Below are 13,409 nucleotides of genomic sequence, written 5' to 3'. Positions count from 1 at the left end.
TATGGGAGGCTATGGAAAGAAATGGCCCTGCCTTGCCCCATAAGGTGTGTAGCGTTTTATCAACACCGCTAGCTCAGAGGGGAGACATAAAAGGTCTTACGATGGTACGTGAAGTGCCTATAGCCTTTGTCCTTATCACTGGTTATGCTGCGGACAAGATCTCCGTACTCAATTGTTCCGCCCCCAAAGGTCATGGGGGTTGTTACAGAGTACCAGATTGCAAATAACTTTTATATATTAAGCTTTTTAATGTGGTGCATTTGGTAAAGGTAGCGAAAACCTCCCATCCCTGTAAAGTTTTCCACCACCTCACATATTTGCACTGCAGCTGTAGGGTGTCAGACATGCCTCTTTAAATTTAAATGCAGGCAGCCCAATCCTTTTGGGAAAGAAACTCCAACGAGTTCAATGAGGCTTACTCCCAAGTAGGTGTGCATAAGATTGTAGCCGTAGTTCCTTAACCCATCTGAGTTTTGGTGAAAAAGAGAAACACTCCTTCTTAAGGGCTTTCAGGATTAGGATTGTACGACGAGATCTATGGATGACGGGCGGCCTACAAATTTAATAAATAATAATCGTAATAATATGATCACTGTCTTCTCCAGATTATGGCTGAACGGAAGAATGCCAAAGCTGTGGCTTGCAGTTCATTACAAGAGCGGACAAACGTCACCCTGGATGTTCCCTTGCAAGGTACTGTGTGACTGGGATGTTGTCTTCACTATGTAGTCTCAAACAGGTGACTTATTAATTAAATACTAATAAATAACCACTTTTTTAAAAAAATTAAAAATAATTTTCACAGCGTGTTTCCAGAGGGGTAATGTTAAGTCTGTTGAAGCATGAACATAGGTCAAAATACCTTCCTTGGTCTTTAAGATGCCACAAGACTCTTGGCTTGTTTCTCTGGCTTTATTTGGAGCAGGCCAGACCTGCTAAACAGATTTGTCTGTTTTCGCTTTACAAGAATAAAAGATGATGATGTACTTTTTAAAAAATTCCCCAGAAGTTACTCTGGCTCATTTTTAATGTGCGATAGGTAGAAGGAGTACAGATTTATTAGAATCAATAATGATATCCCAAAGAGATCGACTACCTGATGAATTATTTTATTCTGCCCTTGAAATAAGGATATTTTGCCTGATGTGAATTTTGATAAGTTGAAATCGATTTTTTTGTTCCCATGCAGTAGATTTCCCAACACCAAAGACTGAGCTGGTCCAGAAGTTCCATGTACAGTACTTGGGCATGTTACCTGTAGCTAAGCCAGTGGGTAGGTTGAATCTTTGTCCATAACTCCCTTAATCTTTGCTCTTTAGCATCTGAGCGCTCTGTTCTTCATTGACGGAGGATTAAAATAGATGACGGATACGCATCTCAATTCCTCCAAACTTTCAGTGTGCATACTTTGGGTGTTTTGGTTATTCAGCTCTGTTAGCGATATTAACTGTGGGGCCAGACAGTGACAGTTATATTCCAAATTAATTATGTGGCAGTTGGGATGTGATCCAGCTTCTACTAGATTAGGGGTTACTGCAGAGATGTGCATGGCATGAAAGATAAAATTGAATAATTTCAATTTGCTTGTCAAATGTGAAATAACATGGTCAAAATGTTAATATGTGAATCTGAACTTATTGCTTATTAATTCATATGCCACTTAGATGTTTGCACAGAGCTTCGAATTGATATTTCTCAAAAGAGCTGACCTCACCCAATACAGAATGGCAAAGCCCTTTTGACTGTAAAACGTGGCTTGGGGTATGGCATGCGGGTACCCGCTTTTCCAAGAGAGAAAGAAAAGTCCAAACCTGTTAGTCTTGCCGAAACACTTGGACACAGCTGAAGTGGCTCTTCGGAGCCTGGCCAGTTCCATGTTTTGCAAGTCTGTTCCATCCTAAATACAGTGGTACCTCGGGTTAAGTACTTAATTCGTTCCGGAGATCCATTCTTAACCTGAAACTGTTCTTAACCTGAAGCACCACTTTAGCTAATGGGGCCTCCTGCTGCCACTGCGCCGCCGGAGCACGATTTCTGTTCTCATCCTGGAGCAAAGTTCTTAACCCGAGGTACTATTTCTGGGTTGGCGGCGTCTGTAACCAGAAGCGTCTGTAACCTGAAGCGTCTGTAACCTGAAGCGTATGTAACCCCAGGTACCATTGTTTAAGCAATACTGAACTGGAGCTGTGACAACTTCCTGTGTTCCTACAAGTGATGGATCAAACCCATGTTTTCTTTACAAAAATTAAGGGATGTGGCTAGGCAAGGAAAAGGGTTCAAGAGAGCTCTGGGTTGGTGGCAGCCCTGCATGTGCGCACACACCTGTGAGGCAACCGCTTCGCCCTTCCCATCCCCACAAACACAGTGCCGCCGCCACCAAGGGAGCACCACTTCATCTGCCCCCCCCCCGGCCAGCCACCACCACTGCTTCCCTTTCTTTCTACATTAGTGGCCAAAATTGTGGAAACCTTTTGGAAAAAGTGTATTTCTGTTTTTTGGGGGGAGGGGTTCAAAAAATAATAATACTGGTTTCCACATTTATCACATAGGGGAAAAAAGGAAAACATTACAAAACACACAAGAAAAGAAAAAAAGGGGGGTGGGAGAAAAACACAAAACAGAATTCTTACTTCAAATCTCTAATTCTCGTTACATTGATAACTGACTTCCTCAAATCCCCTCTTACTGAATTTCATTATAACCCCTGTATAGCAGTTCTCCAAATTCATATTTCTAATAATATTCACTCCTTTCATTTACCGTATTTTTCGCCCTATAGGACGCACTTTTCCCCCTCCAAAAATGAAGGGGAAATGTGTGTGCATCCTATGGGGTGAATGCAGGCTTTCGCTGAAGCCTGGAGAGTGAGAGGGGTCGGTGCGCACCAACCCCTCTCGCTCTCCAGGCTTCAGGAAGCTCTCCGCAAGCCTTGGGAGCTCTGCGGGAGTTCCCGTCGGGCTCCCAAGGCTTGCGGATAGCAGCCTGCATCCCGAAGCCTTCCCGCTGTTCCCCTACCTGGTTTGGAGGCTGGCGCTGGGGAGAAGCACGCCAGCTGTCTCCCGAGCTTGTGGGGCTGCCCGATATCTTCATGAAGCCCAGGGCGCGCTGTGCAGCATGCCCCAGGCTTCGGGATGCAGGCTGCTATCCGCAAGCCTTGGGAGGCCGACAGGAACTCCCGCGGAGCTCCCAAGGCTTGCGGATAGCAGCCTGAAGCCTGGAGAGCGAGAGGGGTCGGTGTGCACCTGGTTCCCCGACCTGGTTTGGATTCCCCGACCTGGTTTTGGGGGGGAAATAAAGGAATTTTTTTTCCTTTATTCCCCCCCCCCAAAAAAAACAAACTAGGTGCGTCCTATGGGTCGGTGCGCCCTATGGGACGAAAAATACGGTACTATCCTCATCTCTTTTATTAATATTCAAATCCTTAATTTTTACTACCACCTATTCCTATTCTGCCCCTAGGCCTATTTGTTACTTCCAAGAATTTTCTAATTATCTTATATCACAATATTTAGCTAAATATTCTTTAAATTTCTTCCAATCCTCTTGTGTCTCCTCTTCCTTCTGATCACGGATTCTTCCAGTCAGGGCGGTCAGTTCCAAAAAATCCAAACATCTTCATCTGCCAATCTTCTATTGTTGGTATTTCTTGCGATTTCCAATTTTTGGCTAATAAAAAGTGTATTTCTGAGGTTTGATGGCTCATAACACCACTTTTTTTGGAGTAATACCATAAAATTATGTATCAGTAGAAAGATAATTTAATGAAGAATTTAATGCAGCAAAGTTTCTTCAGTTATCTGTATTCTATCAAAAGTTATAGCCAAATAAGCAGAAAAAGGAAGCACAACTTGCTTCAGTTGATATGCCGTAGCTTTCCTTCATTTGAATGTAGCCAATGAGCATGAGTGTTTAGAGAGCCAATCAGGTGCTATGAGCCATCAAACCTCGGAAACACACTTTCCCCAAAAGGCTTCCACAGTTTGGGCCACCAGTGTATATCAGCGTATAAATGAAGGAATGAAACAGCTGCTTCAGCTCCGATTCCTACATCTTTGTTGGCAGCTTCTCTTGGACACCCCTATATTTTATAACTTTTATTAGCATGCCTAGTCTACCATTCCTCAGGGTAACATATATGGGTTTCATCTCATTTTATTCTCCCAGAAAACACCCACGCCCCCAATGTGAGTCAGGCTGGGAGTTTGTGCCCCAAAACCACAGTGAGAAGAGAAGAAAAATAAAAAGGACGTCCGATTTTACATCTGTCAGTTACATAGAAGACATTATTCAAAATATTCACTCTAGAGTGACACCCAACTGTTCCACTTTCTACTAGGCAGTATTTTCTCAATCTTCTGACCTACATAGATTAATTCATTTTCCTTTTAACGCAAAAAAGTCCAAAAGGGGTTCTATTATTATTATTATTAATAGCAATAGTCATTCTCTGTCAAACGTAATTTTTCTTCTATTTTCTGGGTCTTCCTTTGGTGTTTTCTCTTTCTTTCCCTGTTTTTGTTTTTATTTAGATTCGTTCAGTGCTTTTTTTTCTTTAATTTTTTGCAGGGGGGACTCTCGTTTTCCTACTCATATTGAAATACTGCCCTTCAATGAGGCCAAACTTAGATTCATAAAATGTTTAGGGGTATGCGTACCTCCGCATCCCCCCAGAAAAACTGGATTTGTTTCTTTTACCTTACTGTGTCATGAAAAATCTTTAATAAAATCTTACTTTAAAACAAACACACACCCCATGAGCTTAATGCCTGATATTCTTCCTGCCATAAAACACTGACTCTCCGTTAGTGATCTTGTCTCTGTTGCTCTGCAACTGCAGGTATGGACACCCTGAATGCCGCTATAGAAAGCCTCATTGACTCCTCCAGCCGAGACGACTGGGTGCCTGTCACCATGAATGTCGCAGATGCTACAGTGACAGTCATCAGCGAAGGAGTAAGGCACAATCTGGCCTCTCTAAAAACCAGAAATGCTTCATATGTAGTTGATACTAGAATGTGGGCCTTCTTATTTAGCCAGTGCTTTGTTTTCCTCAAACTTCCCTTTTAGTCGATTTTATTTGAGATAAATAGGAGCCGCCATATGCACTGCCAGAGCAAATTTGGCAACCGTTGATGGTATGCATGGCATTTTAAAGATATTCATTTCTGCCATATGTTGCTATTTTCTCCTGTAAAAATAACAAAACTACCAGCTTAAGAAACAGAGAAGAAAACCCACTTGCCTAAGATTTTACGGGAAATATAATGTCTAATATAGATCTCAGTCATGATCTAACAGTTCAGTGAACTTAACTCTCACGCACCAGCTTTTTGGATAATATTAATCTGATGTTGGAGTCCAGTGAATCCCTTTAGAGCCCTAGCTAGAAATACAGTCCCTGTCTGTTTTCAAGAATGACTGCCGTCTAACATAGAAAAATGGATTTTATTAATATTCCATTCCAAGGTACATTATACCCCACAATATTAACCTAAATTCCTTATTGGAATATCAGAAATCCCTGGAGAAGAAAACAGATGAGGTGTTATATGTGCAATATTGCTCACCGAAGAGTGAGCAAATCGGAAACAAACAAAAAATGGCTAGATGAAATACTGGACTCATGGTAAAATATATATACAGTGGAACCTCTGCTCACAACCACAATCCGTTCCGGAGGCCTGTCCTTATGGCAAAATGGGTTGCTGGGAGAGGCACCATTGTGCGCATGCGCGGGCGGCAATTGCCCATTACTTCGCATGTGCAAACAGCAATCACCGCTCCTGCACGTGTGCAAATAGCAGCAAACCCGCCGGTTACTTCCGGGTTTGCCGTGGTCGCAACTTGGAGCATCCACGAGTGGAGGCGGTTGTAAGTAGAAGTTCTACTGTATATATACAGTGGGTCCAGCATACCCCAATAGCCTAATAAGGTTTTGTTTTGGTTTTTCAAAGGAACGTTACCAACAAGAAATCAGTGTATCAGGTTTGCACTATGAGATGGTTAATTTGTGTCAAAATAAAGCCAGCCTCACAAAATTAACCTTACTGGGTTAAAATTTACTCATTGAGTCCAGTGCTTTGTAATAGGGTGACTGCTGTTGTTGTTGTTGTTGTTGTTATTGTTGTTGTTGTCATTTACAGTCACCTTCCAAACAACCATCTCAAGGCGATATATGCACAGAAATGTACATGGACATAGAGCAGAGATCTCCTCTAGTCCCCTTGAAATGGTATAGCCATAAAAAACATGGAATTAATAATATGGGCAAGATGCTTGGGTATTTTTCTACCCTACATTGAGAAGTTGATGGGCACAGAATGAACCCCAGGTAGTTTAGGACAATAAGTAACCTCTAGTTTTTGGTTAATGCCCCTCAAATTAATTTCTTGCATATCTGCATACTGATTTAAGGTGATTTTTTTTTAATAAAAGAGAGGAGTTGTTGTTTATTAAGATGCTTGGCAACCTTTAAAAAATAAATATGAAAGAATGTTATCATTGTGTGTGAAACTGCATGACCCTGTATGCCTATTTGCAAATCAGCCTCCAAACTCAGGATACTGTGACAGTTAGTGCATTTTGGAAGGTTACACCAGGTTTGTTCCTTGGTCCATAACTGGTGACCTTCCAAGAATCAGAGCTTCCAGCGCTCAGGCTAATAATTGTTTCTTCAGTGCTACCTCTGAAACTTTTATTTGTAGTAACATGAATTCTTCCTTCCTAACTAGAATGAAGAGGAAATTGTGGTGGAATGTCGTGTACGGTTCTTGTCTTTTATGGGAGTGGGCAAAGATATCCATACATTTGCCTTCATAATGGATACAGGGAACCAGCATTTTGAGTGCCACGTTTTCTGGTGTGAGCCCAATGCAGGCAACGTATCAGAAGCCGTCCAGGCGGCTTGTATGGTAAGTGACCACAGAAAACTGTAGTACAATTTGTAGAATTATTAGAAAATTAAAAGAAACCAGTACATGAAATCCCCCTCAAATATTATTTTGTAGTATTTAGCATGAACGCAAAATGACAGGAAAACAATATTTCTATTCATTTTTCAGAGCACCCTGATAAATTACAATTCTCTCCCCAGTTCTGCACTCGGATCTTAACATTTAACACCATGATTCTAAATATTAGTGTCAGCTCTCTCCCCCTCCTCTGCTTTAATGCTATTAGCAGTCAATATTGTGAACTGTGACGTGCACAGACTGAAAACCAGATAAGTAGCATAAAGCATCAGAGTCAAGGAAACAAGCGCCAGCCTTTTGCAAGAGAACAATGTGTCTTTATAGAAAGGAGACAATGGGAAGAACAAATTGTAAGATTGATGAGAATAACCAGAGTTCCCTGCTTCAGTGGTATTATTCAGCATCTGCTTCCAGAGGGTTTAGTGGGTACCATCCTTCAAAATTGTCATCCGTTCCCTTGGGCTAATAGAGAAAATACTAGCACTAAACTGAGCAAGTTCTGGCAATCAGAACACAATAACGTTCAATCCCAGCCACTACCATCAAATTATATTCTTTTAGATTTAGAGGTGGAAGACTTAAGACAAATCTGCCAACATGGTGAGTTGTTACTCCTTGTATTTGAAAGGACGGTTGTGTATCCAATATCTTAATGATGCGTTGTCCCCGCTAACATGTAATAATTGTGCAGAGAATGTAAGAAACTGCCAAAATGAGGAAAGACCCGCTCTAAGGATCTACGAGTGCCATGTCTAAGGGCAGATTTGCAAAACTTGTGACGAACCAATCCCATGCAGGTAGCAAAATTAGGAGGTTGATGAACCACCATACATAGTTGTTGCTTTTAAATTTACCATACATAGCTTGATGGGTCGCATTTAAGCTTGATGGGTCATGATATATGTGTGTGTGTTGCCTACTCGGAAGCAAATCCTAAATGATGTTGCAGAACATAGTGAGGAAAGCTCAAGGTACTGAGCCTTGCTAATGATTGCAGAACATCTTTGCTTTCTTTCAGCTACGATACCAGAAGTGCTTGGTAGCCAGACCTCCTTCACAAAAAGTCCGGCCGCCGCCGCCTCCTGCAGACTCGATGACCAGAAGAGTCACGACTAATGTAAAACGGGGGATGTTGTCCCTCATTGACACTTTGAAACAGAAACGTCCCGTTACGGACACGCCATAGCAGCCCTGCAGGAAAGGAAATGGTTTCTCAGAAAACATCTAGCAGAAGATACAGTAGCCACGTTAAAGAAGATGAACTGATTTTTGGCCTTCCAGTTTAAATTGGTGATGCTTTGTCTTCAGAGAATTTACCCTTATCAAATAATATTAGACAAAAGCATGTTCTCTCGTTCTTGCCACCATCATGTGATATGAAAAGAAGCATGAGTAATTTTTTTGCTGTGAGGTTTCGCACCATGAAGTGGAAGGTCTGTTTTCCAACTGTGTAAATATTATGAACGTTACTTAAATTCACACATACACCAGAAAGGATTATGGCACATTGCTCTTTGGAGAGAACCATGCCCAAATTGATATTCATCCCCATCCTGGTTGGGATTTGTCACAAGCAGTCCTTGTATCCTGCAGCACTTTGTCCTCATTTTTAACACTGAAGTACATACCAAGTATTAGTTACCATTGTATTATTGTAATATGAATATTGAGCTGCTTTTTTTTTTTTAAAGAAACTGCATTCATTAACCAATCTTCCATCTTGTGCACCCTAGTAACCATTTTTCATCTTCTGTCGGCCAGTTGGGTTTGCTTCAACACGACAGTTTCCTATGCAGATTGCAGTTTGATTGGAAGGAGCGTGCAAACGATATTATAATTGTGACAATCACATGTGTATCGGTTTCAGTGACATGCCGGTGCTGGGAATGACCCTTTCCCAGGCATACGTATGCACAAGAAAATAGATGTGCTCTATTGTCGCATGGTATTAACTACATTTGGTTTGCATGCTTTTTTCTCGTAAAGAAGCACTGCCCCCGTAGCAGATCATCACCTTTGAAATGCCCTTCAGTTCTGAAATCGAGCTTGTCATTTAGGAGTTCAGAGAGCAGTCCAGGAGGATATGCTGGGATTTTTGCTTCGAAACATAAATCGCAGCACTGGTGACACTAAGGCTCAAGCGCTTCTTAGCATTTTCTATAGATGCTGGTCTATGCTTTTAAATGTTTCTACCCTGATACAGGCAGGAAGCAAAGGTAAGGACCTGATAGATGCATGAGGTTAAAAATAGTAAAGCCAAAATGTACCTTAATCCTTGACCAGTCGTCTACAAGGATCATTGCATCAGAAATGGAATTTCAGCAATACAGCATGAGTAAAACCTCTTTAACTGAAAAGGGGAAGGAAGATTAAGGTATCCTTTGTTACTTTTCCTATGACAGGGTTTGCATTAGGTGACTGTGAATGTGCATGGGTTTTTCCTTACTTGAGTTCTATCCCTAGAACTATGTCCTCCATTTCATTTATTCCCACAGAGGTTGGGTGCTGAGCGCACCTAAATGACATTTTTGCTGTGCAAGATCCATTTTAATTTGCAGCCTTCCAAGGAGCTATAGTTTACTTTGATTTTAAATTAAGAAATCATGTGATCTCCCAATAGATTTTGTAACACCCACCGACCACCACATTTGACCTTTGCAGTGCCAAGTGAAACTTGTCGCAAATCCCACAACCAACTCCACATGCTAGTTCCTTCTAACTGCACCTTATGCTGTGTTTTGGATGGTTTTTAATATTTTTCATGTGTAATGTGTAGCACATTTTCACTTGCGCAGCTGCCAAAGGAAAAGCCTTAGAGCCCATTCATGCCTTGGGGCCATGGCAGAGATCAGGCCCCAGAGTGTCGAATGTACAATTGAAGAGGGTAAGGAAAGGCAAGCTTGTGTTTGTGCACTCTCCTCCAAAAACTATTAAAGAGGAGATTATATAAAAAACTACTAAAGAGGAGATTATATCAATGCATACAGGAGTAAGCCACAAAACCTCCTGTTTGTTCACAAGTGCAATGTGGAGTCATGTGTGAATCAGTCTGTAGTAGCCCAACAATCTGTAGCATAAGGAATTAGGCAGAATACTACACTACTGTCAATTAGTAGTGTCAGTCCTGAAAGGTGTCAAGATAAAAAATGCTCCTTCCAGTTATTTCTTGCACAAATAATTGCTTCCATTTAGGGAAAGCAATGCGCACAATCATGCAAGTGTGTTTTGACAGAATTTGTACCCAATTGTAGCTTGACACCATGAGTGCACTCTGCAAAACAGACATCATTCTGTCGGTGCTGCATGTGCAATTTCAGTACACAAAAATGTCTGTGTGTGCAAGAGTTTCTTGTGCTTCTGAAGCAGACAGACAGGTTGGCGAATGATAGGAAGAGGAGCAACTAGGAACAGTAGAGAGTTGGGGGGGGATGATGTCCACTGCTCAAAAAAAACCCCAACCACATCTCAGCATCCACAGCTGCTTCCATTTGGCTCACATATCCTAAAAGGTTTCTCTTCCTTTTCCCTCCTCCGCTGAGGAACAGCTGCTGCCATACCAAGCATTGTGCTCACTTGCTTTTACCTCTCTAAAGGCAGCATTGGGCTTGCTTTCATGCGCATGTTTATCACCTGATCAGTACCACCTCAAGCAGTGGCTTGCATGTGTGACTGAGACCCCTTCCATATCACCTCAAATGCACCGCTTCTCAGTGGAGCTAGGGTCACACATCCAACTGCAGCTCATCAGTTGCTGAATCATCAATTCAGGCATGTGTGAATTAGCCCACAATGTCCCAAGAGCTACAAAATGGAAAACTTAGCAACTCCCCCTCTCCCCATTTTTATGATGTATAGTTTGCAGGTTAACAAGACCAGAAATGAGCCTATGCATAAAGAGATTTTTTTAAAAAAGTCTGACTCAACCCTTACTATTTTCTAGTTAACTTTACAGAGGTAATAAGATCCGTTACCTTCCAAGAGAAGGAACCCTAAGGAGTGTAGCCTCCTGGCTTTATTGCTCTAAAGGTCACATCCATTGTGCTCCTAAAATAGACAAATGCTTGGATCTGCCTTTGCTAAGGTATTACCATTCTCACTTCCCTCCTGAAGAAAATAATAGGGCTCACTCCATTTTTAGAAAGTACATGCTGACTACCAGCAGCTCTCCTCCTCAAATAAAAAAAAATTAAAAATCATAAAATTGCAAACCAATAGTTTCTGTTATATGGCTATGCTCCATTCTCATTAAGTACTCAAACCCAAGCAGGAAACCTTAACTCATTTGTGTCTTAATTGGCATCAAGTTTTTCTAGAGTATGATGACCTTTTCACATTCAGAAGAAAATGCAAGACATGCTTGCTGAAAACATTGAGTAGACCAAGCATTTCTTTTTCAAGTAGCTTTTGGGTTAGTTGCAAAGTTTCAAAAGCTTTAAAACCTTTTTATTATTCTTTTCAGCGTTTTAAGTCCCGCCAGCTGAGAGTTGCATCCCACTCCTTGAAAATCAAACTTGTTATCAGCTTATTTTATCTGAACCTTCTTTATGGAATCTCCGTTGGAGAGGTAGTGTCTCTGAATACCAGATGCTGAGGACTAAACAATAGGGAAGGCCACACTTGTGAGCTCCCAAAGGGCATCAGGCTGGCCACTGCTGGAAACAGAAAGCAGCAAGGCAGTTCTTACCAGACAAAAAAACATAAAACATTTCTCAATGATGGCCAAAATACATGTATGGGTTGAATGCGAACAAATGCCAATGACTTACTCAATGTTGTAGTGACACTTCTGTTATCTATGCATTCTTTATAATTGCACAAGGCAGCCATGTTCACTATGCCTTGGACGTTTCATGTCTTTTTTTGATTAACTTGTTAAATACAGCTTAAATATTTTTATTTTATTTATTCTATTTTTACTGAAATATTCTTCGATTATGTTGACATATCTTTATTACTGGATGTGATCGCACACGATAATCCAGTGCTAAGTAATCTCAGTGTACTATAGGTTGCCTAAAGACAGAGGATTTTTGTAATTATTTGTAGTCACCTTTTTAATTAACTGAATATGTAGAAGTAAAATGGCAAAAATAACATGTAAAGCTAACTTCTATTATTTTTTAAAAACACAAAAAGCAAGTTAGATGCTGCTCTCACGGACCACCTCATTTGCGTACCCCGTTGAAGGAAGGGAGATTGTTAACCAGTCATTTGTGATAGCTTAATTAATGCCTTTTTTTCTGCCCCAACCCACAGCAGTTCTTTGATGCTGCTTGTTGCTTTGTTTATACAAAACAAGTACTATTTCTTTAAAAACATGTTTTTTCATAGAGATGAAGAAATGCCTAAAAACGGAAAGAAATTTGCATGAAACGCCATCAATCCTACTTCTGTAACAAAGAGGTCTTAATGATAAACTTTGTGTGCAAAGCCTTTAATAGCTGAGTAGAAGAAAATCTACAGAAAGCTGAATACAAAGATGGCACCGTCTACAAAGCTTTAAGAACTTGTTTATTTGTTAAAGAACTCTGCAGTCAATTAAACAGATCACATATGGAGGGAAACTGCTATTTTTATCGCATTAGCTCACAAAAGCTGAGCCTCTCTAGAGCTCTATCATTACCACCATTAGCTCCTCTCTTTGGCAGGCATAGTTATTTTGAGGGAGAGAAGTGTGAATAGCAGAAGTAGGTTTGATTTATTTCACTATCTGCAAAAGAGAAAGGAGAAAATACACACAGTTTATCAGTAAGAGCTCTCGCGATTACATGAAGTAGTTGATTTTAAAACAGAAAAGTTTTTTCCACCATTGTCCACTTTTTACACATTTAAATGTAATCTGTTGCAAGAATAAATTTAGCTGCATTAACTGCTGGCCTCTTGTGTTTATGTCGCTGGGAGAATCGTGATTCCACAAGAAAAGCCACCATTCTAAAAACACTCGTCTTAGCTTGGTAAAAAGAAATGGTTATTATTCCTTTTCAGCTATGTAATCTGCAGATTAAAATATAAAATAGGGCAGATTTTAATGAGAGTAGGTTTACTAAAGGAAAAAGATGATTTTTGAATATTTAATACAAAAGTATGGGGAAACCCAGCCAGATGGAGTATAAATAATAAATATTATTAGTATTAGTATTAGTATTATTATTACCTAACGCAATAGTGCTCTCAACTGTAGATGCCAGCCAAAACACTTCTGGTTTGCCACGTTATGCAACCTCTTCAATTTACCCACCACCAAATGCTTAATTGCTCCTGATATGTTATATATAATGAAGACTGTTTCATACGGAACAGAAATTTTCTTCCAACATCTGAAAAGATACCTAGGCATCTCAGTTAACTATGCCTCATGGGTATATTTTACACATGATATATGAATGCCCTTAAAACATTACAGAAAGAATATAGTCAACCTATAAGGAAGCACAGAAC

At 40.6% G+C, this 13,409-nt stretch overlaps 2 protein-coding genes across 21 annotated transcripts in view; one reads left to right on the top strand and one right to left on the bottom strand.

Annotated features, from left to right (window-relative positions):
• APBB2 (amyloid beta precursor protein binding family B member 2) overlaps positions 1 to 12,840 on the top strand; it is a 168,471-nt gene extending 155,631 nt beyond the window's left edge. For 14 of the 20 annotated variants that reach the window (XM_083459912.1, XM_083459899.1, XM_083459898.1 and 11 more), the window contains 5 exons: positions 606 to 693; positions 1,190 to 1,273; positions 4,838 to 4,953; positions 6,732 to 6,911; positions 7,990 to 12,840. In XM_083459912.1, coding sequence (XP_083316038.1) covers positions 606 to 693; positions 1,190 to 1,273; positions 4,838 to 4,953; positions 6,732 to 6,911; positions 7,990 to 8,157 — 636 coding nt within the window. In that variant the 3' untranslated portion in view covers positions 8,158 to 12,840. The remainder of the gene's footprint in view (positions 1 to 605; positions 694 to 1,189; positions 1,274 to 4,837; positions 4,954 to 6,731; positions 6,912 to 7,989) is intronic. The other 6 variants (XM_083459895.1, XM_083459904.1, XM_083459910.1 and 3 more) reach the window with 1 other exon arrangement.
• NSUN7 (NOP2/Sun RNA methyltransferase family member 7) overlaps positions 12,465 to 13,409 on the bottom strand; it is a 24,864-nt gene continuing 23,919 nt past the window's right edge. The window contains exon 14 of the mRNA XM_083459920.1: positions 12,465 to 12,681. Within this exon, the coding sequence (XP_083316046.1) occupies positions 12,670 to 12,681 (12 nt within the window). The 3' untranslated portion in view covers positions 12,465 to 12,669. The remainder of the gene's footprint in view (positions 12,682 to 13,409) is intronic.

This window comes from Podarcis liolepis (assembly GCF_965112155.1).
Source record: "Podarcis liolepis genome assembly, chromosome: 9".
Classification (NCBI taxonomy): Eukaryota; Metazoa; Chordata; class Lepidosauria; order Squamata; family Lacertidae; genus Podarcis; species Podarcis liolepis.
The sequence above is the reverse complement of the archived record's forward strand: the minus strand, read 5'-3'. Positions and strand labels throughout refer to the sequence as shown.